Genomic DNA, 27,215 nt, shown 5'->3' with positions numbered 1-27,215 from the left:
CTCCAGTTCTCCAATGATTCCACCGTTGGCGGCCGGATCTACAACAATTTAGTTTCGTTTAGAGATATAGCGCGGAAACAGGCACTTTGGCCCACTGAGTCCGCGCCGACCAGCGATCCCAGCACATTAACACAATCCTACACACACTAGGGACAATTTTACATTTATACCAAGCCAATTAACCTACAAACCTGTACGTCTTTGGAGTGTGGGAGGAAACCGAAGATCTCGAAGAAAACCCACGCAGGTCGAGGGGAGAACATACAAACTCCGCACAGACAGCTCCCGTAGTCAGGATCGAACCCGGGTCTCAGGCGCCGTGAGGCAGCAACTCTACCGCTGCGCCACCGTGCCGCCCGTGATGGTGATGAGACAAAGTGCAGGAAAGTGATCAAGGACCTCGAGTCACGGAGTGGGGCCAATAACCTGGCCCTTAATGTCAGCGCGGTGAAAGAGTTGGTTGGCTGGGTTTGTTTTATGGGAAAGGGGGAGGTTAGGGGGGGTGGTGAAAGCACGACAAGGGTGAGGGTTGGGGGTCAGAGGGGGACAGGAGAGTGGACGGAGGTTTAGTCGAGGTACTGTAGGGGAGATGATCAAAACGGTTATTGCGCACGGAATCAAAGACAGCGCTTGCCAGAGTAAATTGCTGGAGGAACTCAGCGGGTCAGGCAGCATCCATGGAGGGAATGGACAGATTACTTTACGGGCCAGGACCCTTCTTCAGACTGATTGGGTGACCCGTTGAGTTCCTCCAGCACTTTGTGTTCAGTTCAAGATTCTATTTTCAGCTTCAACAGATAATAGTCAATGGGTGCAGGAGTAGGTCATTTGGCCCTTCAAGCCAGCACCGCCATTCAATGTGATCATGGCTGATCATCCCCAATCAGTACCCCGTTCCTGCCTTCTCCCCATATCCCCTGATTCTGCTATTTTTAATAACCCTATCTAGCTCTCTCTTGAAAGCATCCAGAGAACCTGCCTCCACCGCCCTCTGAGGCAGAGAATTCCACAGACTCACCACTCTCTGTGAGAAAAAGTGTTTCCTCGTCTCCGTTCTAAATGGCTTACTCCTTATTCTTAAACTGTGGCCCCTGGTTCTGGACTCCCGCAACATCGGGAACATGTTTCCTACCTCTAGCTTGTCCAAGCCCTTAACAACCAAGCTTCGTTCCACTTCTAGCTTGGCATAAAACACAGAGTGCTGGAGTAACTCAGCGGGTCAGGCAGCATCTCTGGAGGACATGGTTAGGTGACGTTTCAGATTGTGACCTTTCTTCAGACTCTGAAGGGACTCAGCCTGAATTTGCGCCTATCCATGTCCTCAGCCTGACCCAGTGAGTTACTCCAGCATTTAGTGTTTTGCTCAAATTTCCAGCTTCTTCACATTAAGTTTAAGAATAAGGGGCAAGCCATTTAGAACAGAGATGAGGAAAATCTTTTTCACAGAGAGTTGTGAGTCTGTGGAATTCTCTGCCTCAGAAGGCAGTTCTCTGGATGCTTTCAAGAGAGAGTTAGATAGAGCTCGTAATGCCCCCGTCCCACTTAGGAAACCTGAACGGAAACCTCTGGAGACTTTGCGCCCCACCCAAGGTTTCCGTGCGGTTTCCGTGCGGTTCCCGGAGGTTTTTGTCAGTCTCCCTACCTGCTTCCACTACCTGCAACTTCCGGCAACCACCTGCAACCTCCGGGAACCGCCCGGAAACCTTGGGTGGGGCGCAAAGTCGCCAGAGGTTTCCGTTCAGGTTTCCTAAGTGGGACAGGGGTATAAAGAAAGCGGAGTCAGGGGATATGGGGAGAAGGCAGGAACGGGGTACTGATTGTGGATGATCAGCCATGATCACAGTGAATGGCGGTGCTGGCTCGAAGGGCCGAATGGCCTCCTCCTGCACCTATTGTCTATTGTCTATTGCCTATTATTATGACTTCAGTGTGCACAAGAGGTACACTCTAGAAACAATGCAGAAAAGATCAACAGAGGTTGGTTTATTTTGGAGTAAGTGAATAATTAATGGTCTTAATCACCACTATACCATCCCGTTGACATTGATAAATTGTTTTTTATGTGTGTGTGTGGAATTTCATTCCTTGAGATTTTAATTGCTAATAGAGGTATATAAAATATATTAAATACTTGCACTACCTGGTTTAGGTGTATATTTCAGTAAAGTTTGACTGGTTTTAGAGATACAATATTTGAATGATACTTTACTTCACTGTCACAAGTGACAAATCAAGAGGCTGCTCCACTGTACGAGCTAATTCAAGAGTTCTCCCGAGTTTCCCCTGATTCGAACTCAGAGAATTACGGTAATAGCCGCTCATAGGTACTCGGGGCTCTGGTGGACATTTTTCAACATGCTGAGTTTCTCCAGCTTTTTTGTGTACCTACCTCCTCTGGCAGCTTGTTCCATACACCCACCTTGTTCCATACACCCAACATGTTGAAAAATCCTCACGAGTCTTCACGAGCTTACCGCGTTTCCCGAGTACCTGCCGTTAGTGTTACGAGCCGCTAAGAGACGTCCCGAGCTCCGACGTACCCGCTACGTACATTCTACGTACTTACCACGAGTTTGATTTTTTTTTAAACTCGGGAGAGCTCTTGAATTACCTCGTACAGTGGGACAGGGCCTTCAAAGTGATATTCTTTCTTTTGTACAACCAATGTATGCAAAGAGTCACCACATAAAGGGCGCAGACAGAGTCTGAAGAAGGTGTAGGAGCCATTGAGCTTAAGTCAGTATATTATAGCCATGCCTAACATTTTTTATATTTTAGTCTTTATCTCTCTGTATTTTTGTAGGTGGGATTTCATATGTAGTAACGGTGTGTTCTTTTGTTAGAGGAGTCTCGCGCAGACTCGCAGATTAGAAGCTTTTAGTTTCGTGTCGGAGTATGAGGGGAAATAGTTTTCTACCATGATCACGACACGTATGTTATGAGACGAAATACCTTCATAAGCAGAAGCCGTTATCTGATTTATATGAAGTGAATGGAACAGCGATTAAAAGCGGAAAGTTATGAGTTATTTCTTTGTTTTGTATTACTTTCATAAACGACTAATTAATCAAGAAACGACGTCTGGAAGATTCATCTTTGCTGCCTTATGTGTGTCGTGAGTGCGTTAGGCTATACCTTCAAATCATCTCCGATTATTAATGGCCATCGAAATTGGATTTTGAGAAAGTCGTAAAAAACACAATTATAGAAGGGTCTCAACCCGAAACTTCAGTGGAATTCTCTGTGGAATTCTCTGCCTCAGAGGGCGGTGGAGGCGGGTTCTCTGGATGCTTTCAAGAGAGAGCTAGATAGGGCTCTTAAAGATAGCGGAGTCAGGGGATATGGGGAGAAGGCAGGAACGGGGTACTGATTGGGGATGATCAGCCATGATCACATTGAATGCCGGTGCTGGCTCGAAGGGCCGAATGGCCTACTCCTGCACCTATTGTGTATTGTCTATTGTCTCACTTATTCCTTCTCTCCAGAGATGCTGCCTGTCCCGCTGAGTTACTCCAGCATTTTGTGTCTACCTTAAGTTGCAGAAGCATTCCATTTCACACAAACCGGGAGGGCTCCGGAACTCACAGAGCGATTTGTTTTTAATGGCTGTAAACTGCCATTGAAAAGCCCTGTAATGTAAGTGTGGTGGTGGTGGGTGTATGGAACAAGCTGCCAGAGGAGGCAGGTACACAAAAAAGCTGGAGAAACTCAGCGGGTGCAGCAGCATCTATGAAGCGAAGGAAATAGGCAGGGCGCAGACTCCCCAAGCGGAATATGAGGTGTTTCCTCCAATTTCTGGTGTTGCTCACTCTGGCCATGGAGGAGACCCAGGACAGAGAGGTCGGATGGGGAATGGGAGGGGGAGTTGAAGTGCTGAGCCACCGGGAGGTCAGGTTGGTTATTGCGGACCGAGCGGAGGTGTTCGGCGAAACGATCGCCCAACCTCCGCTTGGTCTCACCGATGTAGATCAGCTGACATCTGGAGCAGCGGATGCAATAGATGAGGTTGGAGGAGATGCAGGTAAACCTCTGTCGCACCTGGAACAACTGTTTGGGTCCTTGAATGGAGTCGAGGGGGGAGGTAAAGGGACAAGTGTTGCATTTCTTGCGGTTGCAAGGGAAAGTGCCCGGGGAGGGGGTGGTACGGGAGGGAAGGGAAGAATTGACAAGGGAGTTACGGAGGGAGCGGTCTTTGCGGAAGGCAGACAGGGGGGGAGATGGGAAGATGAGGCGAGTGGTGGAGTCACGTTGGAGGTGGCGAAACTGACGGAAGATTACTTGTTGTATGTGACGGCTGGTGGGGTGAAAGGTGAGGACTAGGGGGACTCTGCCCTTGTTGCGAGTGTGGGGGATGGGGAGAGAGAGCAGTGTTGGGAGGCAAGTGGGACTAGTGTTGCTGGGACAGTGTTGGCGAGTTGGGCCGAAGGGCCTGTTTCCACACTGTATTACTCTGACTCTATGACTCTGTGGACAGCTGTAAGCACAATGAATTGCAAGCACCTTAAATATGTTACTATCTGCTTTGATTTAGTTTTCTTCATAAGTGAAGGACTGATTTTATGTTTTCATTTTTTCCTCTACAGGAGATTACGTTGTAATGGCAGTGTACTTCGATCTGAGTAGAAGAATGGGGTACTTCACCATTCAGACCTATATCCCTTGCACATTGACTGTGGTTTTATCCTGGGTCTCATTCTGGATCAATAAGGATGCAGTACCTGCAAGAACGTCATTAGGTAACAAAGTGCTGGCACCAATAACTATTAGTTTTATGTGCAGGACATACGTATCTAAATTATCCTCTCACGAAAAGACATTGTAATTCTTATAACAACACATTGTAATTCAGTTGCTGGCTTCCCCGGTCTATTTGATCTTCTGTTGTTGCCCAGAAAAGACTATGAGATTATTAAATCTCTCACGCCTTTCACAAGTGATAGGAGAAAAATTAGGCCATTCGGCCCATCTAGTCTACTCTGCCATTCAATCATGGCTGATCTTTCCCTCTCAACCCCATTCTCCTGCCTTCCCCCCATAACCCCTGACACCCACACTAATTAAGAATCTATCTATCTCTGCCTTAAAAATATCCATTATCTTGGCCTCCACAGCCTTCTGTGGCAATGAATTCCACAGATTCACCACCCTCTGTCTAAAGAAATTCCTCCCCATCTCCTTCCTAAAGGAATGTCTGTTAATTCCTTGGACATCTTTAATTTCCATGGACACTTTTCAATATGGGAGTAAAAACTCTGCTTTCAAAAAAAATATATGTATATAAAAGATTGAATTGAAATATTGCGGATATAGGTTTAGTTTAGTTTAGTTTATTGTCATATGTACTGTGAAAGTCTTTGTTGTGTGCTAACCAGTCAGCAGAAAGCCCCCACAGTGTACATGTATGATAAAGGGAATAACGTTTAGTGCAAGGTGAAGTCTAGCATAGTCTGATTAAAGATAGTCTGATAGTCTCCACTTAAGTAGCTGGTAGCTCATGACTGCTCTCTAATTCTGGGTGATACTTCTAGATGCAGTTCCTAGATACTGTTAGATGCAGGAAGATTGTTCCCGATGTTGGGGAAGTCCAGAACAAGGGTCACAGTTTAAGGATGAGGGGGAAATCTTTTAGGACCGAGATGAGAAAAACATTTTTCACACAGAGAGTGGTGAATCTCTGGAATTCTCTGCCACAGAAGGTAGTTGAGGCCAGTTCATTGGCTATATTTAAGAGGGAGTTAGATGTGGTCCTTGTGGCTAAAGGTATCAAGGGGTATGGAGAGAAGGCAGGTACAGGATACTGAGTTGGATGATGAGCCATGATCATATTGAATGGCGTTGCAGGCTCGAAGGGCTGAATGGCCTACTCCTGCACCTATTTTCTATGTTTCTATGTTTCTATGATGGGTATATGGAACAAGCTGCCAGAGGAGGTAGTTGAGGCAGGAACTATTGTAATGTTTAAGAAACATTTAGATGGGTACATGGATAGGACGGGTTTAGAGGGATATGGCTAAACGCAGGCAGGTGGGAATAGTGTAGATGGTACATGTTGGTTAGTGCGTGCAAGTTGGGCCGAAGGGCCTGTTTCCACGCTGTGAGACTCTATGACATGGTGAAAAAATGAGTAGTCAGCAAGTAATTGGCGTGAAACAGTCTCAATGTTAGATTCAACAATGGTAAGAACTTCAGTCAGAAGTTTAATATTCAGTTTTGTCAGCAGTGGCAATAGAGTTTAGACATGAAGTCAAGATATTATGCCTTCAAGATATACCTTGGTGCTTTAGTTGTCTAAGAAGTAGCCTATATGAACTGCTTTCAAACAACAAGAAATAACCTGAAAATACCTTCAACTTGAAAGGTTATAAATTGGATATCATAAAAGAAAATACATTTTTCAACATTAAATTCAATAGTAAAATTTAAGTTGCTGCAATAAAAAAAAATGTAATAGTTGGGTTAATTTGCTTGGGTTCTTGAAACTGCGCCGTCAAATCAGTTTAATACAAACCATAATTTAACCTCAGGCATAAATCAAACTGCTGGAAGTACTCAGTGAAGTGAGCAGCATCTGTAGAGGCGAGGAGATGGTCGATGTTTTGGGCTGAGAGCCTGTTTCCAGAGAGAGTGCAGACAATAGACAATAGGTGCAGGATTAGGCCATTCAATGTGATCATGGCTGATCATCCCCAATCAGTACCCCGTTCCTGCCTTCTCCCCATATCCCCTGACTCCGCTATCTTTAAGAGCCCTATCTAGCTCTCTCTTGAAAGCATCCAGAGAACCTGCCTCCACTGCCCCCTGAGGCAGAGAATTCCACACTCACCACTCTCTGTGAGAAAAAGTGTTTCCTCGTCTCCGTTCTAAATGGCTTCCTCCTTATTCATAAACTGTGGCCCCTGGCTCTGGACTCCCCCAACATCGGGAACATGTTTCCTGCCTCTAGCGTGTCCAAGCCCTTAACAATCAGATATGCTGTGGAGGGGAGAGAACTGGTGTAAAGAGGGGAGAGGGAGGGGTGAGACCAGGGCAGGTAGGTGATGGGAGGAGCCAGGTGAGGTGGGGTTGATGAGCAGATAGGGCTAGGTGGGAGAGGAGGGGGGGGGGGGGGGTGTGGACATCTAAGGTACAGGCTGGTGAGCGATGGCTGGAATGGAATAAGGATAACAGGAGCAATGCAGACAGGTAAAAATTGCCATCAAATCTGCTTTAGAAAATCATAGGAAACGTAACACGAGAATTATTTATTTCAAGAGGACTAGAATACAAAAACAGGGATGTAATGCTGAGGCTCTATCAGGAGCTGGTCAGGCCGCATTTGGAGTATTGCCAGGTGTTTTAGGCCCCATATCTAAGGAAGGATGTGCTGGCTCTGGAGAGGGTCCAGAGGAGGTTTACAAGAACGATCCCAGGAATGAGTAGGTTGACCTATGATGAGCTTTCGCTGGCACTGGGCCTGTAGTCACTGCAGTTCAGAAGGATGAAGGGACCCCTGCTTGAAACTTACTGAATAGTGAAAGGCTCAGATAGAGTGGATGTGGAGAGGATGTTTCCACTGGTGGGAGAGTCTAGGACCAGAGGCCACGGCCTCAGAATTAAAGGGCGTTCTTTCAGGAAGGAGATGAGAAGGAATTTCTTTAGTCAGAGGGTGGTGAATCTGTGGAATTCATTGCCACAGTAGGCTGTGGAGGCCAAGACAGTGGATTATTTTAAAGCGGAGATAGATAGATTATTGATTAGTATGGGGGGCAGGGGTCATGGGGAGAAGGCAGGAGAATGGGGTTAGGAGGGAGAGATACAGTAGATCAGCTATGATTGAATGGTGGAGTAGACTTGATCGGCTGAAGGGCCTGATTCTGCTCCTATCACTGTTGAACGCATGAATCCACAAAGCGTGGGCTCGGTGGGCTGAAGGGCCTGTGTCCGTGCTGTATCTCTAAACTAAACTAAACTAAACTAACCAGAGTTCATGAGATTAATGTCAGTTCCAAGCCACCCTCCAGTAGTTTCATTTTTTAGTTTAGTTTAAAGACACAGCGCGGAAACAGGCCCTTCGGCCCACCAAGTCCGCGCCAACCAGCGATCCCCGCACATTTACACTATCCTACACCCACTAGGAACAATCTTTACATTTACCCAGCCAAATAACCTACAAACCTGCATGTCTTTAGACAATAGGCAATAGACAATGTGTGCAGGAGTAGGCCATTTGGCCCTTCAAGCCAGCACTGCCATTCAATGTGATCATGGCTGATCATCCCCAATCAGTACCCCGTTCCTGCCTACTCCCCATATCCCCTGACTCCGCTATTTTTAAGAGCCCTATCTAGCTCTCTCTTGAAAGCATCCAGAGAACCTGCCTCCACCGCCCTCTGAGGCAGCGTGGGAGGAAACCGGAGATCTCGGAGAAAACCCACGCGGGTCACGGGGAGAACGCACAAACTCCGTACAGACAGCACCCGTAGTCGGGATGGAACCCGGGTCTCCGGCGCTGCATTCGACCGTGAGGCAGCAACTCTACCGCTGCGCCACCATGACCACCGCGACAGTACACATCCTTTATCTAAAAGCTTTGAGGACATTGTAGTTAGTGATGAACCGTGAGCAAGTACATCCCAAAATGAGATCAGTTTCATCCTTTGGGATCTTTTACAGATGGATTTTTAGCTTCCACAGTGAGGTCCAAATGGGTAGTTACATTTCCCTGTGCTGCTAAAACATTGACAGATATTTAAGCTCATTGATTGCCTTTGAACACGCAGCCAAAAAGCAACGCAGCCAAAAAGCAACGCGCTTTACACAAGTCTATCAAAGAATATGCATGTCATCATTGCAAGATGCAACTTCAAATTCCAGTCTGCACTCTTCTTGTGTTTAGTTTAATCTGGAGATACAGCGCGGAACAGGCCTTTCGGCCCACCGAGGCCTCATGGACTATCAATCCCCGCACATTGACACTATCCTACACACACGAGGGTCAGTTTACATTTATACCAAGCCAATTAATATCCAAACCTGTACGTATTTGGAGTGTGGGAGGAAAGCGAAGATCTCAGAGAAAATCCACGTGCTCACGTGGAGAACGTACAAACTCCGTACAGACAGCACCCGCAGTCGGGATCGACTCCAGATCTCTGGCGCTGTGAGGCAGCATCTCCACCGTACAGCCATGTGAATTGACAGCAATAATCTGTAAAATACTAGGAAAAATACAGCAGCCAAACAAATAATATTAAAAATAATAGGTACACTATATAATGCACCATCTGTTGTTCATCTGTAGTTCAAATAATTTGACAATAATATTTAAGATGAGAAATCAGTTCTTTTATGGGAAGGCTTTCTACAGTCTGATAGGAACTAAGGGAACTCTGCACCTGGACTAAACCCAAGCAGTCACAAGGAAAACGTGCAAACTCCGTTCAGACATAGAAACATAGACATAGAAACATAGACAATAGGTGCAGGAGTAGGCCATTCGGCCCTTCGAGCCATTCAATATGATCATGGCATCATGACCATGGCATCAAGAAGCACCCTTAAGGCCCTGTCCCACTTTCACGACCTAATTCACGACCTCTGCCGAGTTTTCCCTTGACTCATACTCGCAGCATGGTCGTCAGGATGTCGTACGAGGTGGTAGGTAGGTCGTAGGTACTCGTGGCATCAAGTAGGTCGGGCCGTCTTTTCTAGCATGATGAAAAATGTCCACGAGTAAAAAAGGTCGTGAATTAGGTCGTGAAAGTGGGACAGGCCCTTAACTCAGAATCGAACCTGTGTCTCTGGCGTTGTAAGGCAGCAACTCTACCGTTGCGCCACTGTGCCACCAGAGTTCTATCTTCTTCCACTTTCTCATCCACTCCCTACACACTGGGGGCAATTTACATAGGGCCAATTAGCCTGCAAACCCACATGTGTTCAGGATGTGGGAGAAAACTGTAACACCCAGAGGAAACCCACACGTACAAACTATACCCACGCAGATGGCATCTGAGGTTAGGATGTAAACTGGGTCTCCCGCACTGTGAGGTGGCAGCCCTAGTTTAGTTTAGTGAAGTTTACAGCACCAAAGCAGATCCTTCGGCCTACCGAGTCCACACTAACCAGCAGACCCCCCACACTAACACTATCCAACACACCCCAGGGACAATTTACAATTTTGCCTCAGTCAATGAAACTACAAACCTGTACGTCTTTGTAGTGTGGGAGGAAAGCAGAGCACCTGGTAAAAACCCACGCAGGTCACGGGGACAACGTACAAACTCCGTACAGACAGCACCCGTGGTCAGGTTCAAACCTGGGTCTCTGGCGCTGTAAGGCAGCAACTCTACTGCTGCGCCACCGTGCCGCCCTGTATAGCTGCAGAAACCAGTTTGCCCTAAATATCAGTCTGTGGAATTCTCTGCCTCACAGGGCGGTGGAGACAGGTTCACTGGATACTTTCAAGAGAGAGCTAGATAGGGCTCTTAAAAATAGCGGAGTCAGGGGATATGGGGAGAAGGCAGGAACGGGGTACTGATTGGGGATGGTCAGCCATGATCACATTGAATGGCGGTTCAGGCTCGAAGGGCCGAATGGCCTACTCCTGCACCTATTGTCTATTGTCTATTGTCTATAAAATAAATATTTGTGTGTAATTATTTCACATATTTTAACACCTAAAGCTCTTAAAGGATCTCATTTGTTGTTACGTTAAGGAAACACCATTCTTGTACACAACAGCTGATTCTCTATTTGAGGTGTTTCATGAGTAGGGAATTATTTCCTTGCAATGTACCTTCCTGAAGTATAAAATACCATGGTGTATTCCTGCACTAAAGTGTTATTTGTTTAGAATCATTCTAACTTTCAGTTTAAGGCAAAGTGAGAAAATGTGTGAAAACCTTCTTTTCGAATCTTCTGTAGCAAATTAGAGTTTCAAGTCGTGGATAAGAATAGGTATCTGAGGGGTAACATTTTCACCAAGGGTGGTGGGTGTATGGAACGAGCTGCCTGGGGAGGTGGTTGAGGCAGGGACTATTGCAACATTTGGACAGGTGCATGGATAGGACAGGTATGGAGGGACATGGGCCAAACGCAGGTAGGTGGGACTAGTGTAGATTTTAGTTTAGTTTAATCAGTGATATAACATGAAAACAGACCCTTTGGCCCACCGAGTCCATGCCGACCAGCGCTCCCCGCACATTAACACTTTCCTAGCGACAATTTATAATTTTACCAAGCCAATTAACCTACAAACTTATACATCCTTCGAGTGTAGGAGAAAACCGAAGTTCTCGGAGAAAACCCACGTGGTGACTAAGAGAACGTACAAACTCCGTACAGACAGCACCCGTAGTCGGTATCGAACCCGGGTCTCTGGCGCTGTAAACGCTGTCCCACTTTCACGACCTAATTCACGACCTTTTTTACTCGTGGACATTTTTCATCAGGCTAGAAAAACGCCCCGACCTACTTGATGCCACAAGTACCTACGATTAGCATCACGGCCTGCTACGACCTATCTACGACCTCATGACGACCATGCTGCGAGTATGAGTCAAGGGCAAACTCGGCAGAGGTCGTGAATTAGGTCGTGAGAGTGGGACAGGCACTTTATGCCCCTGTCCCACTTAGGAAACCTGAACGGAAACCTCTGGAGACTTTGTGCCCCAACCAAGGTTGCAGGTGGTTGCCGGAGGTTGCAGGTGGTTGCCGGAGGTTGCAAGTAGTGGAAGCAGATAGGGAGACTGACAAAAACCTCCGGGAACCGCACGGAAACCTTGGGTGGGGCGCAAAGTCTTCAGAGGTTTCCGTTCAGGTTTCCTAAGTGCGGCAGGGGCATAAGGCCGCAACTCTAACGATGCGCCAGTTCTAAGATACAGTTAGACAGGTACATGGATAGGACAGGTCTGGAGGGATCACAGGGGTCACAGTTTAAGGGTCCAGAACAAGGGGTCACAGTTTAAGGATAAGGGGGAAATCTTTTAGGACCGAGATGAGGAAAACATTTTTCACACAGAGAGTGGTGAATCTGTGGAATTCTCTGCCACAGAAGGTAGTTGAGGCCAGTTCATTGGCTATATTTAAGAGGGAGTTAGATGTGGCCCTTGTGGCTAAAGGGATCAGGGGTATGGAGAGAAGGCAGGTACAGGATACTGAGTTGGATGATCAGCCATGATCATATTGAATGGCGGTGCAGGCTCGAAGGGCCGAATGGCCTACTCCTGCACCTCTTTTCTATGTTTCTATGATATGGACCAAACGCAGGCAGGTGGTGACTGGTGTAGCCGTGATGTTGGCCGGGACGGGCAGGTTGGGCCGAGGGGCCCGTTGTGTCACTCTATGACTGTGTAATAAGACTGATCACATCTTTGTTCACGGTTTCTATCTCGTTGCAGGCATCACAACTGTCCTGACCATGACCACACTCAGCACCATTGCTCGCAAGTCCCTCCCCAAGGTCTCCTACGTTACCGCCATTGACCTCTTTGTGTCCGTGTGTTTCCTCTTCGTGTTTGCCGCTTTGATCGAATACGGGACCTTGCACTATTTCGTCAGCAACAGAAAGCCCAGCAAAAACAAAGGCAAGAAGAAGCGGAACAGAGTACGTACCTTCCCATGGTCATATACAAGCATACACTCCCTGGTTCACCTGAGGCTAAAGTTCTGAACTTCAAGGGTTAAATGAGAAACGCCCGGAGTACGTTCGTACATGTGTAAATTTGGTGACGGCCAATTCATGGCACGTTGTAGTCTGGCACTGTTTACAGCACTTAGCAGTATTACACAGTGGAACAGCAGTAGAGTTGCTGCCTAATGCCCCTGTCCCACTTAGGAAACCTGAACGGAAACCTCTGGAGACTTTGCGCCCCGCCCAAGGTTTCCGTGCGGTTCCCGGAGGTATTTGTCAGTCTCCCTACCTGCTTCCACCACCTGCAACCTCCGGCAACCACCTTCAACCTCCGGGAACCGCACGGAAACCTTGGGTGGGGCACAACATCTCCAGAGGTTTCCGTTCAGGTTTCCTAAGTGGGACAGGGGCATTACAGCGCCAGAGACCCAGGTTCGATCCCGACTACGGGTGCTGTCAGCACGGAGGTTGTACGTTCTCCCCGTGACCTGCGTGGGTTTTCCCCGGGTGCTCTGGTTTCCTCCCACACTCTAAAGACGTTCAGGTTTGTAGGTTAATTGGCTTTGTAAAGATTGAAAATTGTGTAGGATAGTGCTGGTGTACAAGGTGGGTGTGGACTCGATGGGCCGAAGGGCCTATTTCCACGCTGTATCTCAACCTCCACCTCTATCTCTAAACATTCTTTCTAAAGCTGAGCCATTGCCTCATTTGTTAGCATGGGTTCTTTGAAAGACCCTGGTGCTATTTTGCATTTTCATTCTTTCTTAAAAATTGTTAGTTGTGCAAAAATCTGTCAGTGTATCTTCTGCTTTTATTTGCTTCTTGATAGTTTTTTCTTCTGCGGTTTAGAATGAAATGAGCATTGCCATTCTCTAGAAACACAGAATGAATTTGTTCATCCCATTAGCCCGTGTGCACTGTCCATACGTTCCCCGCTATATTCCACCCGTACATCCAATACATCGCCACGCCACATCATGCCGTGACTTTTTCGGTGACCTGATACGTCACTCAATGATGCCGGCAGTCGCTGAAGAAATCGTCAAGTGGGACAGGCCCTTCATACCTCTACCAAACCCACAGCTGAGCCTAACCTTCATTACAGTCGTCAATGTGTGAATCGACACATGTATCTGTCAATTGAGCAGAGTAACTAGATAATGCTGAGTAAATCAGGCCATCCTACCGTTTAGTTTGGTTTAGTTTAGAGATACAACACGGAAACTGGCCCTTCAGCCCAACGAGTCCGCGCCGACCAGCGATCCCCGCACACTAACGCTATCCTACACAACGGACAATTTTTACATTTATACCAAGCCAATTCACCTACAAACCTGTACATCTATGGAGTGTGGGAGGAAACCCAAGTTCTCGGAAAAAAACCCACGCAGGACACAGTGAGAAGGTATCAACTCCGTACAGACAGCACCCGTAGTCAGGATCGAACCTGGGTCTCTGGCGCTGGCGCTGGGTCTCTACCGCTGTGCCACCGTGCAGCCAAGCGGTAGTGTTGCATTCCAAGTATATTTATGTGCATGTGTTATATCCATATCACAAAGAAACATTGGGCAGCATAGTGGTGCAGCTGCTGTCTTGCAACGTCTGAGACCCGGGTTCGATCCTGACCTCGGGTGCTGTCTGTGTGGAGTTTGCACGTTCTCCCTGTGTCTGCGTGCGTTTCTATCGTGTATTCAATTTTCATCATACGTCCCAAAGATGTGCGAATTTGTTGGTTAATTGGCCCTCTGTATATTGCCCATTGTGTGCATGAGAAAGTGGGATAACAGAGAACCAGTGTGAACAACACGGACTCGATGGGCTGAAGGGCCCGTTTCCATGCTGTTTCTTTCAATTCAATCAATCAATCAGTTATTTATGCACAGTATAAACAAGATACATTTAAATTTTCTTCTCAAAACCATTTCCAAATAGCTTTAATGCAATCCATAAATAAAATTTCTGAGTTTTTAAATTAATTTTTAAATCTTAGTTTAATTTAGTTAAAAGATACCGTGCAGAAACAGGCCCTTCGGCCCACCGAGTCCGCGCCGACCAGCGATCCCTGCACGCTAACACTATCCTACACACACTGGGGACAATTTTTTACATGATAGCAAGCCAATTAACCTACAAACCTGTACGTCTTTGGAGTGTGGGAGGAAACCAAAGTTCTTTGAGAAAACCCACGCAGGTCACGGGGAGAACGTTCAAACTCCGTACGGGCAACGGCCGTAGTCGGGATCGAACCTGGGTCTCTGGTTGCTGTGAGGCAGCGATTCTGCCGCTGAACCACCATGGCCACCCTTGCCTGTCCCTTTAATTTGCGTCTGTACTTTCTGCTGCTCTGTTTGCCCTGATTGGGGATGATCAGCCCATGATCACAGTGAATGGCGGTGCTGGCTCGAAGGGCTGAATGGCCTACCCCTGCACCTATTGTCTATGATCTATTGTCTGTATTCACAATATGTTCCTTTAAACATTTTTCTATTGTGTTCTTTTTTTACAAAAGCTGCTACGGATGTTTTCATCAAAGGTACTTCATATTGATAATTTATAACAAAAAATACTTTTACAATGTATGATGATATTTCTGTAAAAACTGTTTATCTTTGAACGCGTGTCTCCTGATCTCAATTGTATGGTTAATTTGTTTTTGAGCAGTCACCATAAGCTCATAGTGTCATATAGTTTGGAAACAGGCCCTTCGGCCCAGCCTGCCCATGCTTACCAACATACCCCATCTACACTAGTCCCACCTGCCTGCGTTTGGCCCATATGCCTCTAAACCTGTCCTATCCATGTACCTGCCTAAATGTTTCTTAAATGTTGTGATAGTACCTGCCTCAACTACTACCTCCAGCAGCTCGTTCCATACACCCACCACCCTTTATGTTAAAAAAAACAAGTTGTTCTTCAGGTTCCTATGAAATCTTTGCCCCCTCACCTTAAACCTATGTCCTCTGGTTCTCGATTCCTCTACTCTGGGTAACGGCTCTGTGCATTTACTGTATTTATTCCTCTCATGATCTATGAGATCACCCCTCATCCTCCTGAGCTCCAAGGAATAAAGTCCCAGCCTGCTCAACCTCTCCCTGTAGCTCAGGCCCTCGAGTCTTGGCAACATCTTCATAAATCTTTTCTGGTGGGTCAGATAAACTGTTCTTATTTTATTCCAAAATCATGGCCCTTGTTGAAGAATTCTAAATTATTAGTAATTAAATCATACAACTGCTACTGCCCCAGTTAGTTAAAGGAAGGATGCAAGGAACTGCAGATGCTGGTTTACATAAACAAGACAAAACATGCTGGAGTAACTCAGCAGCTGAGGCAGCATCTCTGGAGAACATGGATAGGGGACGTTTCAACAGGTAGTGTTAAATTCACTTGAATTTAGAAAGATGAGAGGGGATCTTATAGAAGCATATAAAATTCTTAAGGGATTGGACAGGCTAGATGCAGGAAACATTTTCCTGATGTTGGGGGAGCCCAGAACCAGGAGTCGCAGTTTAAGAATAAAGGGGAGACCATTTAGGACTGAGATGAGGAAAAACTTTTTCACCCACACAGTTGTGAATCTGTGGAATTCTCTGCCACAGGTGGCAGTGGAGGCCAATTCACTGGATGTTTTCAAGAGAGAGTTAGATATAGCTCTTAGGGCTAATGGAATCAAGGGATATGGGAGAAAGCAGGAACGGGGTACTAATGTTCGATGATCATATTGAATGGTGGTGCTGGCTTGTAGGGCTGAATGGCCTACTCCTGCACCTATTTTCTACGCTTCTATGTTTCTAATATAACCAGTCCATGTTCGGAGTAATGATAGGAGTAATGTCATAATATTCTACTCCACTATTTTATATTCCCACTGGGCCATTCCTTCTGAGCATCAAGTAATTTCTTAATCCCCCAGGGATTGTTACCCCAGTCCGAATGTTAAATCCTAATCACTTCTGGTTACCTCATCTTGCAATTCAGTTCTAAAAATCCATATTCCGCAAACTGTCACGATTATGGTACATAGAACGGTACAGCACAAGAACAGGCCCTTCTGCCCACAATGTCACTTCCGAACATGATGCCAAGGCCAACTCTCCTCGTCCAGCAAGTGATCCATACCCCCCCCCCCATTCCCTGCCTATCCACGTGCCTACCCAAAAAATCTCTTAAATGCCACTACCGTATCTGCCTCCACCACCACCACCCCTGGCGGCCTGTAATGCCCCTGTCCCACTTAGGAATCCTGAACGGAAACCTCTGGAGACTTTGCGCCCCACCCAAGGTTTCCGTGCGGTTCCCGGAGGTTGTGCTTAGTGAACATTGGCCGTTTGCTCACTGCATTTCATCAACTAAGGCATTATTTGTGTTTTTTCTTGATTCGTTTAGCATCTAAAAAGTTTCAGAAGTGATAAATCTGGCTGTAAATTTTTTTAATCGCCCATGGTTCTCAAGTGGGTTTTTACATACAAAATGAAAATGCATCTGAAGAAAAATTTACAGGCAGATTGATCACTTCTGAGACTTTTTAGATACCAAAGGAATCAAGAAAAAACACAAATAATGCCTTACTGTTGATGAAATGCAGTGAGCAAACGCCATAATTCCCAATATTTTCAATTCCGATATCTGCACGGCCAATGTTCACCAAGCACTTTAGCTGCTGTTGTCCCTTCAGCTCTCGCTTCTCTATACCTTCATTTCGCTTCACTTTTGGAATTCTGAAGTTGGGTACATGTCTCTCACACTTACCCCGACCTCCACAAACTTTTTCAGCGCAAAAATTCAACATTTTGGCGGTTTTTAACAGGTAGGAAAGTACGCGTTTCTTGCATTAATAACATATACTGGAAGTTACGGATGTCCTCCAGATGGATTGAGCGGCTCCGTGCGTCAAGCCCTATGACCCAGTGACCTTACGTGCAACCCCCCTATAGATGGGCAGCATGGGAAAGTTGGGCCGAAGGGCCTGTCTCCGTGTTGTACGACTCTACGACACAAGCATATATGGATGGCATCTCAATGGGGGGAAAAAATCAACTTGCGTTCAAAGGTGTACATTGGGCATACAATGAATGCCTCATGTTCCATGGGATCATTCTCGTGTGCAGTACAAACTCTAGAATGGACCCGTCGGGTCAGATTCTGTGCTGTAAGTACCTTATAATATATGGACTTGTAAAACCAACAACAAGATTCATAGTGGGAATGAATAACTGGTACAAAAAGGCAGGATTTGCAACAAAGTGAGTGCCGTTTTTGACCTCAGGGCGTCTGGGAGTGGTTTACAAATCAATGAATTGCTTTTTGAGATGTAGTCACTGTTTGAATGCAATAATGGCTTTGAACAGCAGGAACTGCAGACAGAACAGTTACGTTTATTCTTCCAACCTTCGCGGAAACCTTTTATACATCCTCCAATTAGACTATGAACCTGTACATCCAGATATAACGGTCTCATTAAAGTCTATGGGTTATTGGCACGGCATATCTCGAGTGGAAAGAGAGTTTAATAAGTTTATAAAAAATATCTGTATAGAGTCTCTTCCAATAAAGACACAACCAGTAGATATTACAGAGGAAAATCCCATTTCAAATCCAAACAATCTGTGCCAGGGTACACAAAATTGCTGGGGAAACTCAGCGGGTGCAGCAGCATCTATGGAGCGAAGGTTCCTTCGCTCCATAGATGCTGCTGCACCCGCTGAGTTTCCCCAGCAATTTTGTGTACCTTCGATATTCCAGCATCTGCAGTTCCCTTTTGAACAATCTGTGCCAGGGGCCTGGGTTCGATCCCGACTACGGGTGCTGCCTGTACGGAGTTTGTGCGTTCTCCCCGTGACCACGTGGGTTTTCTCCAGGTGCTCCGGTTTCCTCCCACACTCCAGAGACGTACAGGTTTGTAATGTAGGTTCATTGGCATCGGTAAAGATTGTAAATTGTCTTTAGTGGACAGTGCTAGTGCATGGGGATCACTGGTCAGTGCGGACTCGATGGGCCAAAAGGCCTGTTTCTGTGCTGTATGACTAAACTAAATTAAACCTATTGAAGTAACACTAGTTGCCTATCAATGGGATGATCAGCCATGATCGCATTGAATGGCCGTGCTGGCTCGAAGGGCCGAATGGCCTACTCCTGCACCTATTGTCTATTGTCTATAATGCCACAACAATCTTAATTTTATCTACTGGGCTCTGTCAATCCAACAACTTTCACATTATTTTTGCAGTTTCCAGTTTAGTTGGTAGATCTGAGCAGTTAAACTAATCTAAAATAAAAGCGTGGCCCATTTCAGCTAAATTATAAAACGTTTACATGGTACGACAATTGTTTTAAACACCTTCACAAACATTTCACTACACTTTGAAATATTCTCTTTAAATGTTCAGAAAATAAATGAGTCAAGAATCAAGAGTAATGAGTCAAGTCAAGAGTGTTTATTGTCATACTAGACCAAGTAGGACCCGTAGGGTCTCGTCCCCTCAACGTGCGGTTCCGGAGTGGGGGGGGGGGGGGGGGGGGGGGAGCACCCTGCGGCGTCACGCACATGCACTAACCTACCCCCCCTTGATATTATATTAACATTATTAATTCGCTCCTTTCCCCCATCCCCCGCCCTATCATCATATGTCCCGAAACGGAACAATGAAATTCTTAGATTCATTCCAAGAGTTCGCCCGAGTTTGTCCTGATTCGAACTTGGAGATCTACGGTAATGGCCACTCGTCGGTACTCGGGGCTCTCGTTGAAAAATCTTCACGAGTCTTCCCGTGCTTACCTGCCGTTAGCGAGTCTTCCCGAGTACCTGCCGTTAGCGTTACGAGCCGCTAAGAGGCGTCCCCGAGCTCGGACGTACCTGCTACGTTCATTCTCCGTGCTTACCACGAGTTTGTTTTATTTTAAACTCAGGAGAGCACTTGAATGAACTCGCACCGAGGGACAGGGCTATTACTTGCAGCAGCACAACAGATATGTAACCATAGTACTCCGATAAACTCCTGATTAACACCAACAAAAATACAAACCAACATATAACTAGACAATAATATTGCAAACTCAAAAATAATGCCCCCAAGTCTATATAGTTTGGAGCCTATTTAGAGGTTGTGACGTTTAATAGCCTCAAGGGCCTGTCCAACTTACATGATTTTTTTCGGCGGCTGCCGGCACCCGTCATAGTCACAGCAGGTCTCCGAAAATTTTCAACACGCTTAAAATCCAGCGGCGACCAGAACAAGGTACGACTCTTTGGGTGACTACTCACGACCGTACAGGCGTCACCCCGCGACATGTCACCTGTGTGCTCGTGAGTAGTCGCCCAAAGAGTCGTACCTTTTTCTGGTCGCCGCTGGATTTTAAACATGTTGAAAATTTTCGGCGCCCTGCTGCGACTGTTGAGAGTCGGCGAAAAAATTGGATGTAGGGAAGGAGCTGTTCCTGAACCTGGACGTTACAGTTTTACCTTCTTCCCGATGACAGGGGTGAAATGAGAGCGTGGCCAGGGTGGTGCGGGTCTCTGATGATGCCGGCTGCCTTTTTGAGGCAGCAACTTGTGTAGAATCCCTTCGATGGTGGGGAAGTCTACTGAATATGCTTCCATTTGACGTGTCCCCATGATGAATTTACTCTTTCCAACCGATTTGAAAAATGTCAGGCTACAAATATCCATTAGGTCAGATCGAAGAGAAACTGCGAAAACAGCTTCTTGAATCTTGCTGATTGATTTGGGGAATTAATACCATTTCTCATCCCAGTTGTTTTTGTGTTACCATCATCAGTCAATAGTCGCTTTTAGATAGAATTAATCCGGTATTTGCAATCCCTGTGTCAATAGCATCAGAAATAGCAATACCTTTTTTAGTCACTTTCATAAATTTATTTATTAGCCTGAAAAGGACATTTCACGAGTTCTGTGATATTATATAGAAGCATATATTATAAAGCAGAATGGAAATAGGCCCTTCAGCCCGTCGTGTCCTTGGGCTATTGGGCTAGTTCCATTTGCCTGCATTTGGCCCCGAGTCCTCTAAACCTTATGGGCCTGTCCCACTTACGCGACTTTTTCGGCGTCTTAGGTCGTTGCAGGTCGCTGAGAATTTTCAACATGTTGATAATCCAGTGGCGACCAGAAAGACGCTACGACTCTTTGGGCAGCTGAGGAGAAGACTCACGACCGCACAGGCGACACCTGGGGACATGTGGCGGGGTGAAGCCTGTATGGTCGCGAGCAGTCACCCAAAGAGACGTACCTTGTTCGGGTCGTCGCTGGATTTTCAACATGTTGAATATTTTCGGCAACCTGCAACGACCTATGACGGGTGCCGGCCATCGCTGAAAAAGTTGCGTAAGTGGGACAGGCCCATTGCACCAATATCTATCTAAATGTCTTTCAAAAGTCATGGTGGCAAGTATTAGAGTTGCTGCATTACAGCACTAGAAACATAGAAAATATAGAAACATAGAAAATAGGTGCAGGAGTAGGCCATTCGGCCCTTCGAGCCTGCACCGCCATTCAATATGATCATGGCTGATCATCCAACTCAGTATCCTGTACCTGCCTTCTCTCCCTACCCCCTGATCCCTTTAACCACAAGGGCCACATCTACAGTAACTCCCTCTTAAATATAGCCAATGAACTGACCTCAACTACCTTCTGTGGCAGAAAATTCCACAGATTCACCACTCTGTGTAAAAAATGATTTTCTCATCTCGGTCCTAAAAGACTTCCCTCTTATCCTTAAACTGTGACCCCTAGTTCTGGACTTCCCCAACATCGGGAATAATCTTCCTGCATCTAGCCTGTCCAACCCCTTAAGAATTTTATAAGTTTCTATAAGATCCCCCCTCAATCTTCTAAATTCTAGCGAGTACAAGCCGAGTCTATCCAGTCTTTCTTCATATGAAAGTCATATGAACCTGGGTTTGATCCTGACTACGGGTGCTGCCTGTATGCAAGTTTGTATGTGACGTGCGTGCGTTTTCTCCGGGTGCTTCAGTCTCCTCCCACGTTCCAAAGATGTACAGGTTTTTGTAGGTTAATTAGTAAAATTGTAAATTGTCCATAGTGTGTGTAGAATAGTGTGAGTGTGCAGGAATCGCTGGTTGGTGCGGACTCGGTGGGCCGAAGGGCCTGTTTCCATACTATATAGCTCTATGCCTCTTTATAATATCACAGAACTCAAGTGAAATGTCCTTTGCATGCGCGGAAACAGGCCGCTCGGCCAACCCGGCCCGCACCGACCAGTGATCCCCGCACACTAACACTATCCAACACACACTGGGGACAATTTACGCTAATACCAAGCCAATCAACCTACAAACCTGTACTTCTTTGGAGTTTTCCGTCTCCTCCGAGGAGATTATATTCTCTAACCTAATGGATTGAAGAAGGGTCTCGACCCGAAACTTCACCTATTCCTTTTCTCCAGAGATGCTGCCTGACCCATTGAGTTACTCCACCTTTTTGTGTCTACCTTAGGCTGGTGCTCTGAATAGCCTTGTGAGTCTGTGGAATTCTCTGCCTCAGAGGGCGGTGGAGGCAGGTTCTCTGGATACTTTCAAGGGAGAGCTAGATGGGGCTCTTAAAGATAGCGGAGTCGGGGGATATGCGGAGAAGGCAGGAACGGGGCACTGATTGGGGATGATCAGCCATGATCATATTGAATGGCGGTGCTGGCTCGAAGGGCTGAATGGCCTACTCCTGCACCTATTGTCTAATTGTCTATTCAATTATTTTTTTTTGTTTTTTCTTTCTCACAATGCCTAACGAAAGATTATTTCTTGAAATGCTTTGTAGGCACCCACAGTTGAAATTCGCCCTCGTTCGTCTGCTGTCCAGATGAATAATTCCCTGCATCAGCAGGAGCGCGATGAGGAGTATGGGTACGAGTGTCTGGACGGCAAGGACTGCACCAGTTTCTTCTGCTGCTTCGACGACTGCCGCAGGGGAGCGTGGAGGCAGGGAAGGCTACACATCCGCATCAGGAAGATCGACTCGTACGCCCGCATCTTCTTCCCCACCGCCTTTGGTCTGTTCAACCTGGTCTACTGGGTAGGCTACCTTTACCTGTAGACCTGGACGAGCAGACAGTAACATAGGCCTTACCTGCTGCTGATCCACTAAGACCACTTGTAAAAACACTAAACAGCAAAAACGTGTACACTTTTAAGTATGTCTGACAGAGATCGGTGATTGAAAAAGCCGTGCATGTTTTTATTTCTGCGGCAAAATTGCTATGAATTACTTTTTCTTTCGACAAAGAAATTTTATTTTGCGTCTCTGGAGGACTATTATGAATGGAAACGGTGCGGCAACGGAAACTCGCTGACTCGACTCTTTTCTTGCCGATTCTACATACTAATTTGTCCTCTCGGCACTTAAAGTGCCAGTACAGCACTTTGGAGATAGGTTTGCACGGGATTCATGTGCCGGGTACCCAAGGCTGGATCATTGCCCAGGGCCACATCCTCCTGCTGAAGGAACAAGAAGGGAGAGATAACACAAGCCTCAGCCACCCAATCTATTCACGATTTCAAATATATGCGTGTTGTCATGATCAGCATACCCATTGCAATAAAGGATATTGAACAAGCTGGAAAGGGTGCTGTTGGATAATGATCAGACTCACACAAAGTGATTAGCAACATTGCACAGGTAACTCAAAGAGCTTTCATCTCAGCATGCATACTACTAGTCTAACAGGGAGAGAGAGAGAGAGATAGAGAGCTCTCTGATAAGCCTGTGAGCGGAGCCACAGTGATACTAATCTACAGGTACAGACAGAGAAGGTTTACGAGGATGTTACCAAGACTGAGCTATAGGGAGAGGTTGAGTAGGCTGGGACTCTGAGTCCTTGGAGCGCAGGAGGATGAGGGGTGATCTTATAGAGGTGCTGAGATAAAATCATGAGAGGAATAGATTGGGTAGATCGAGGACCAGAGGGCATAGGTTTAAGGTGAAGGGGGACAAGATTTAATAGGAATCTAAGGGGTAACTTTTTCACACAAAGGGTGGTGGGTGTATGGAACGAGCTGCCAGAGGAAGTAGTTGAGGCAGGGACTTTCCCAACGTTTAAGAAGCAGTTATGCAGGTACATGGATGGGACAGGTCTGGAGGGATATGGACCAGGTGGGATTAGTGTAGCTGGGACATGTTGGCCGGCGTGGGCAAGTGGGGCCCTGTTCGCACGCTGTATCACATCTATGACTCTAATCTCTTTCTGTGGGGTGTAGTAAAGGGCCTGACCCACTTTCACGACCTAATTCACGACCGTTTTTACTCGTGGACATTTTTCATCGGGCGAGAAAAACGCCCCGACCCACTTGATGCCACGAGTACCTACGACTAGCATCACGACCTACCGATGACCTACCTATGACCTCGTGCCGACCATGCTGCGAGTATGAGTCAAGGGCAAACTCGGCAGAAGTCGTGAATTATGTCCTTATGCCACGGGTTTAAAATTACATCATGAATCACTAAACAGCACATTGGATTCTCAAGAAAATGATTAAATTAATAGGGGACCCTTCATCAGCATTGACAGCATTGGCGATAGTTAGAGTTCAAAGTCTGATAGACCTGCATGCTATTCACAATTTCATTTTTATTTCCTTGTTATGAGATCTTCTGTCAATTTGCCCACAGGGATCAATGATATTTGCTTGTTGGATCATGCCTCAATACGAATTCCTCAGAAACTCAAGTTATAGGAGCAGAATTAGGCCATTCAGCCCATCAAGGGCCTACTCTGCCATTCAATCATGGCTGATCTATCTTCCCCTCTCAACCCCATTCTCCTGACTTCTCCCCGTAACCCCTGACACTCGTACTAATCAAGATTATATGGCAATCTCCGGATTAAAAATATCCACAGACTTGGCCTCCACAGCCGTCTGTGGCAATGAATTCCACACATTCACCAACCTCTGACTAAAGAAATTCCTCCTAATTTCCTTTCTAAAGGTACACTTTTTTTTTCCGAGGCTATGACCTCTGGTCCTAGAGTCTCCCACTAGTGGAAACATCCTCTCCACTCTATCCAGGCCTTTCGCCATTCTGTAAGTTTCAATGAGGTGCCCCTTCATCCTTCTAAACTCCAGCGAGGAGAGGCCTAGTGCCGTCAAACGCTCCTCATCATATGTTAACCCAATCATTCCTGGGATCATTCTCGCAAACCTCCTCTGGACCCTCTGCAGAGCCAACACATCCTTCCTCAGAAGTAGTTGTGGTTGATAGGGAGACAGCTTGATTGACAATGAGTTTGCGATTACCATATTTCACTTGAGACTTTGCCTTTATTAATTTGATGTTTCCCCACTCAATTGGATCTCCTGCACTTAATGGACCATTGCCCATCTAATGGGAACAAGCAGGTACCTTGTTCCCAGGCTTCCACTGCCTGTCCTGCACTAAGACCCAGGTGCACAGGTGGGCAAGAAATGTATGGACCTAATCTGGTCAAAACAGAAAATGTGGAAGAAATCAGCGAGTCAAGCAGCATCTGTGGAAGAAGACTCCAAAGCTGGTTGTTCCTCACCCAGTCAGTACTTAGTATTCCCATCCATGTCCCATAGAAAATAGGTGCAGTAGGCCATTCGGCCCTTTGAGCCAGCACCGCCATTCAATATGATCATGGCTGATCATCCAAAATCAGTACCCCGTTCCTGCTTTCTCCCCATATCCCTTGATTCCGTTAAGCCCTGAGATCTAAATCTAACTCTCTCTTGAAAACTCCCAGTGAATTGGCCTCCACTGCCTTCTGTGGCAGAGAATTCCACAGATTCACAACTCTCTGGGTGAAAAGGTTTTCCCACAAGCTTCGTTGCTTGAAGTTGAAATAGTTCACGACACAGCTAACGACACAGCTAACACATATTGACACTTGATTTGTATCAGCAGAGGTTCCAAGTATCTGTCTTAGCACCAATATTGTACACATCACTATTGGTGTCAGAGCGCTAATGAAAGTAACACAAATGTACTTCCTGTTTTGAGACGACTTGAGACAAAGACTCAAGAATTCTTTGCACACATGAAACTTGCGCGTTGCACTGTAACCATATTGATGCACACCTTTACGGTTTAATGTAAAGTTTTATACAATATCTGTAATTCAACAACTGTAGCTGCCTCTTATGGTGATAATACTAATATTAAAGGAATAGACTAATCCAGTCTTGACTGTCTACCTTATCTGTGTCTCTCGTAATTTTACTTACTTCAGTCAGGTCTCCCCCGCAACCTCCGACGATCCAGAGAAAACAATCCAAGTTTGTCCGAACTCTCCTTAGAGCTACTATGCCTCTAATATGGGCATCATTCTTGTAACCCTCCTCTCTCTCCGTCATCTCAAAGCCTCCCCATCCTTTACACTGTTTACCCTTCTGCCTTTAATCAGTTTGTTTTGCAAAGAACACCAGGCACATTACCAAGACAACTGACAATGGACAATAGGCGCAGGAATAGGCCATTCGGCCCTTTGAGCCAGCACCGCCATTCATGGCTGATCATCCACAATCAGTATCCCGTTCCTGCCTTCTCCCCGTATCCCCTGACTCAGCTATCTTTAAGAGCCCTATCTAGCTCTCTCTTGAAAGTATCCAGAGAACCGGCCTCCACTGCCCTCTGAGGCAGAGAATTCCACAGGCTCACAACTCTCTGTGTGAAAAAGTGGTTCCTCATCTCCGTTCTAAATGGCTTACCCCTTATTCTTAAACTGTGGCCCCTGGTTCTGGACTCCCCCAACATCGGGAACATGTTTCCTGCCTCTAGCCTCTAGCGTGTCCAAACCCTTAATAATCTTATATGTTCAATAAGATCTCCACTCATCCTTCTTAACTCCAGAGTGTACAAGCCCAACCGCTCCATTCTCTAAGCATATGACAGTCCCGGAATTAACCTTGTAAACCTACGCTGCACTCCCTCAATAGCAAGAATGTTCTTCCACAAATTAGGGGACCAAAACTGCACACAATACTCCAGGTGTGGTCTCACTAGGGCCCTGTACAGACACAATAAGGCACTGAAATCCACAGACTCATTCCATACTTCTCATAAATAGTCATTTAGTTTAGTTTAGCTCAGTTTAGTTTAGAGATATCGCGCGGACCAGCGTTCCCCACATATTAACACTATCCTACACACACTAGGGGCAATTTTGTTTTACATTTACCAAGCCAATTAACCTACAAACCTGTACATCTAGAGTGTGGGAGGAAACCAAAGATCTCAGAGAAAACCCACGCAGGTCACGGGGAGAACGTACAAACTCCCTACAGACAGCACCCGTAGTTGGGATCGAACCCGGGTCTCCGGCGCTGCAAGCACTGTAAGGCAGCAACTCTACCGCTGCGCCATCCCGTTCTAATAAAGAAACATTTCCATTAATAATTATAATAACGTTATAGGTAGTTTAGCACCTGCTATGCCAGTATAACACCAGTAAGGGATAGGTTACACATTACATTGGGGATCAATCAATCAATCAATCAATCAATCAATCAATCAATCAATCAATCAATCAATCAATCAATCAATCAATCAATCAATCAATCAATCAATCAATCAATCAATCAATCAGTCAATCAATCAATCAATCAATCAATCAAT

General features: G+C 46.1%; 1 protein-coding gene across 2 annotated transcripts in view; it reads left to right on the top strand.

Annotated features, from left to right (window-relative positions):
• gabrg2 (gamma-aminobutyric acid type A receptor subunit gamma2) overlaps nt 1–23,289 on the top strand; it is a 94,278-nt gene extending 70,989 nt beyond the window's left edge. The window contains exons 7-10 of one of the 2 annotated variants that reach the window (XM_033029235.1): nt 4,584–4,736; nt 12,378–12,583; nt 15,120–15,143; nt 22,401–23,288. In XM_033029235.1, the coding sequence (XP_032885126.1) occupies nt 4,584–4,736; nt 12,378–12,583; nt 15,120–15,143; nt 22,401–22,676 (659 nt within the window). In that variant the 3' untranslated portion in view covers nt 22,677–23,288. Of the gene's footprint in view, nt 1–4,583; nt 4,737–12,377; nt 12,584–15,119; nt 15,144–22,400 lie in introns of both variants that reach the window. The other variant, XM_033029236.1, reaches the window with a different exon arrangement.
• The last annotated feature ends 3,926 nt before the right edge of the window (nt 23,290–27,215 follow it).

The sequence above is a fragment of the Amblyraja radiata genome, chromosome 11, assembly GCF_010909765.2.
Source record: "Amblyraja radiata isolate CabotCenter1 chromosome 11, sAmbRad1.1.pri, whole genome shotgun sequence".
Taxonomy (NCBI): domain Eukaryota; kingdom Metazoa; phylum Chordata; class Chondrichthyes; order Rajiformes; family Rajidae; genus Amblyraja; species Amblyraja radiata.
Note: the sequence above shows the minus strand (reverse complement) of the source record. Positions and strands in the feature narration are given on the sequence as shown.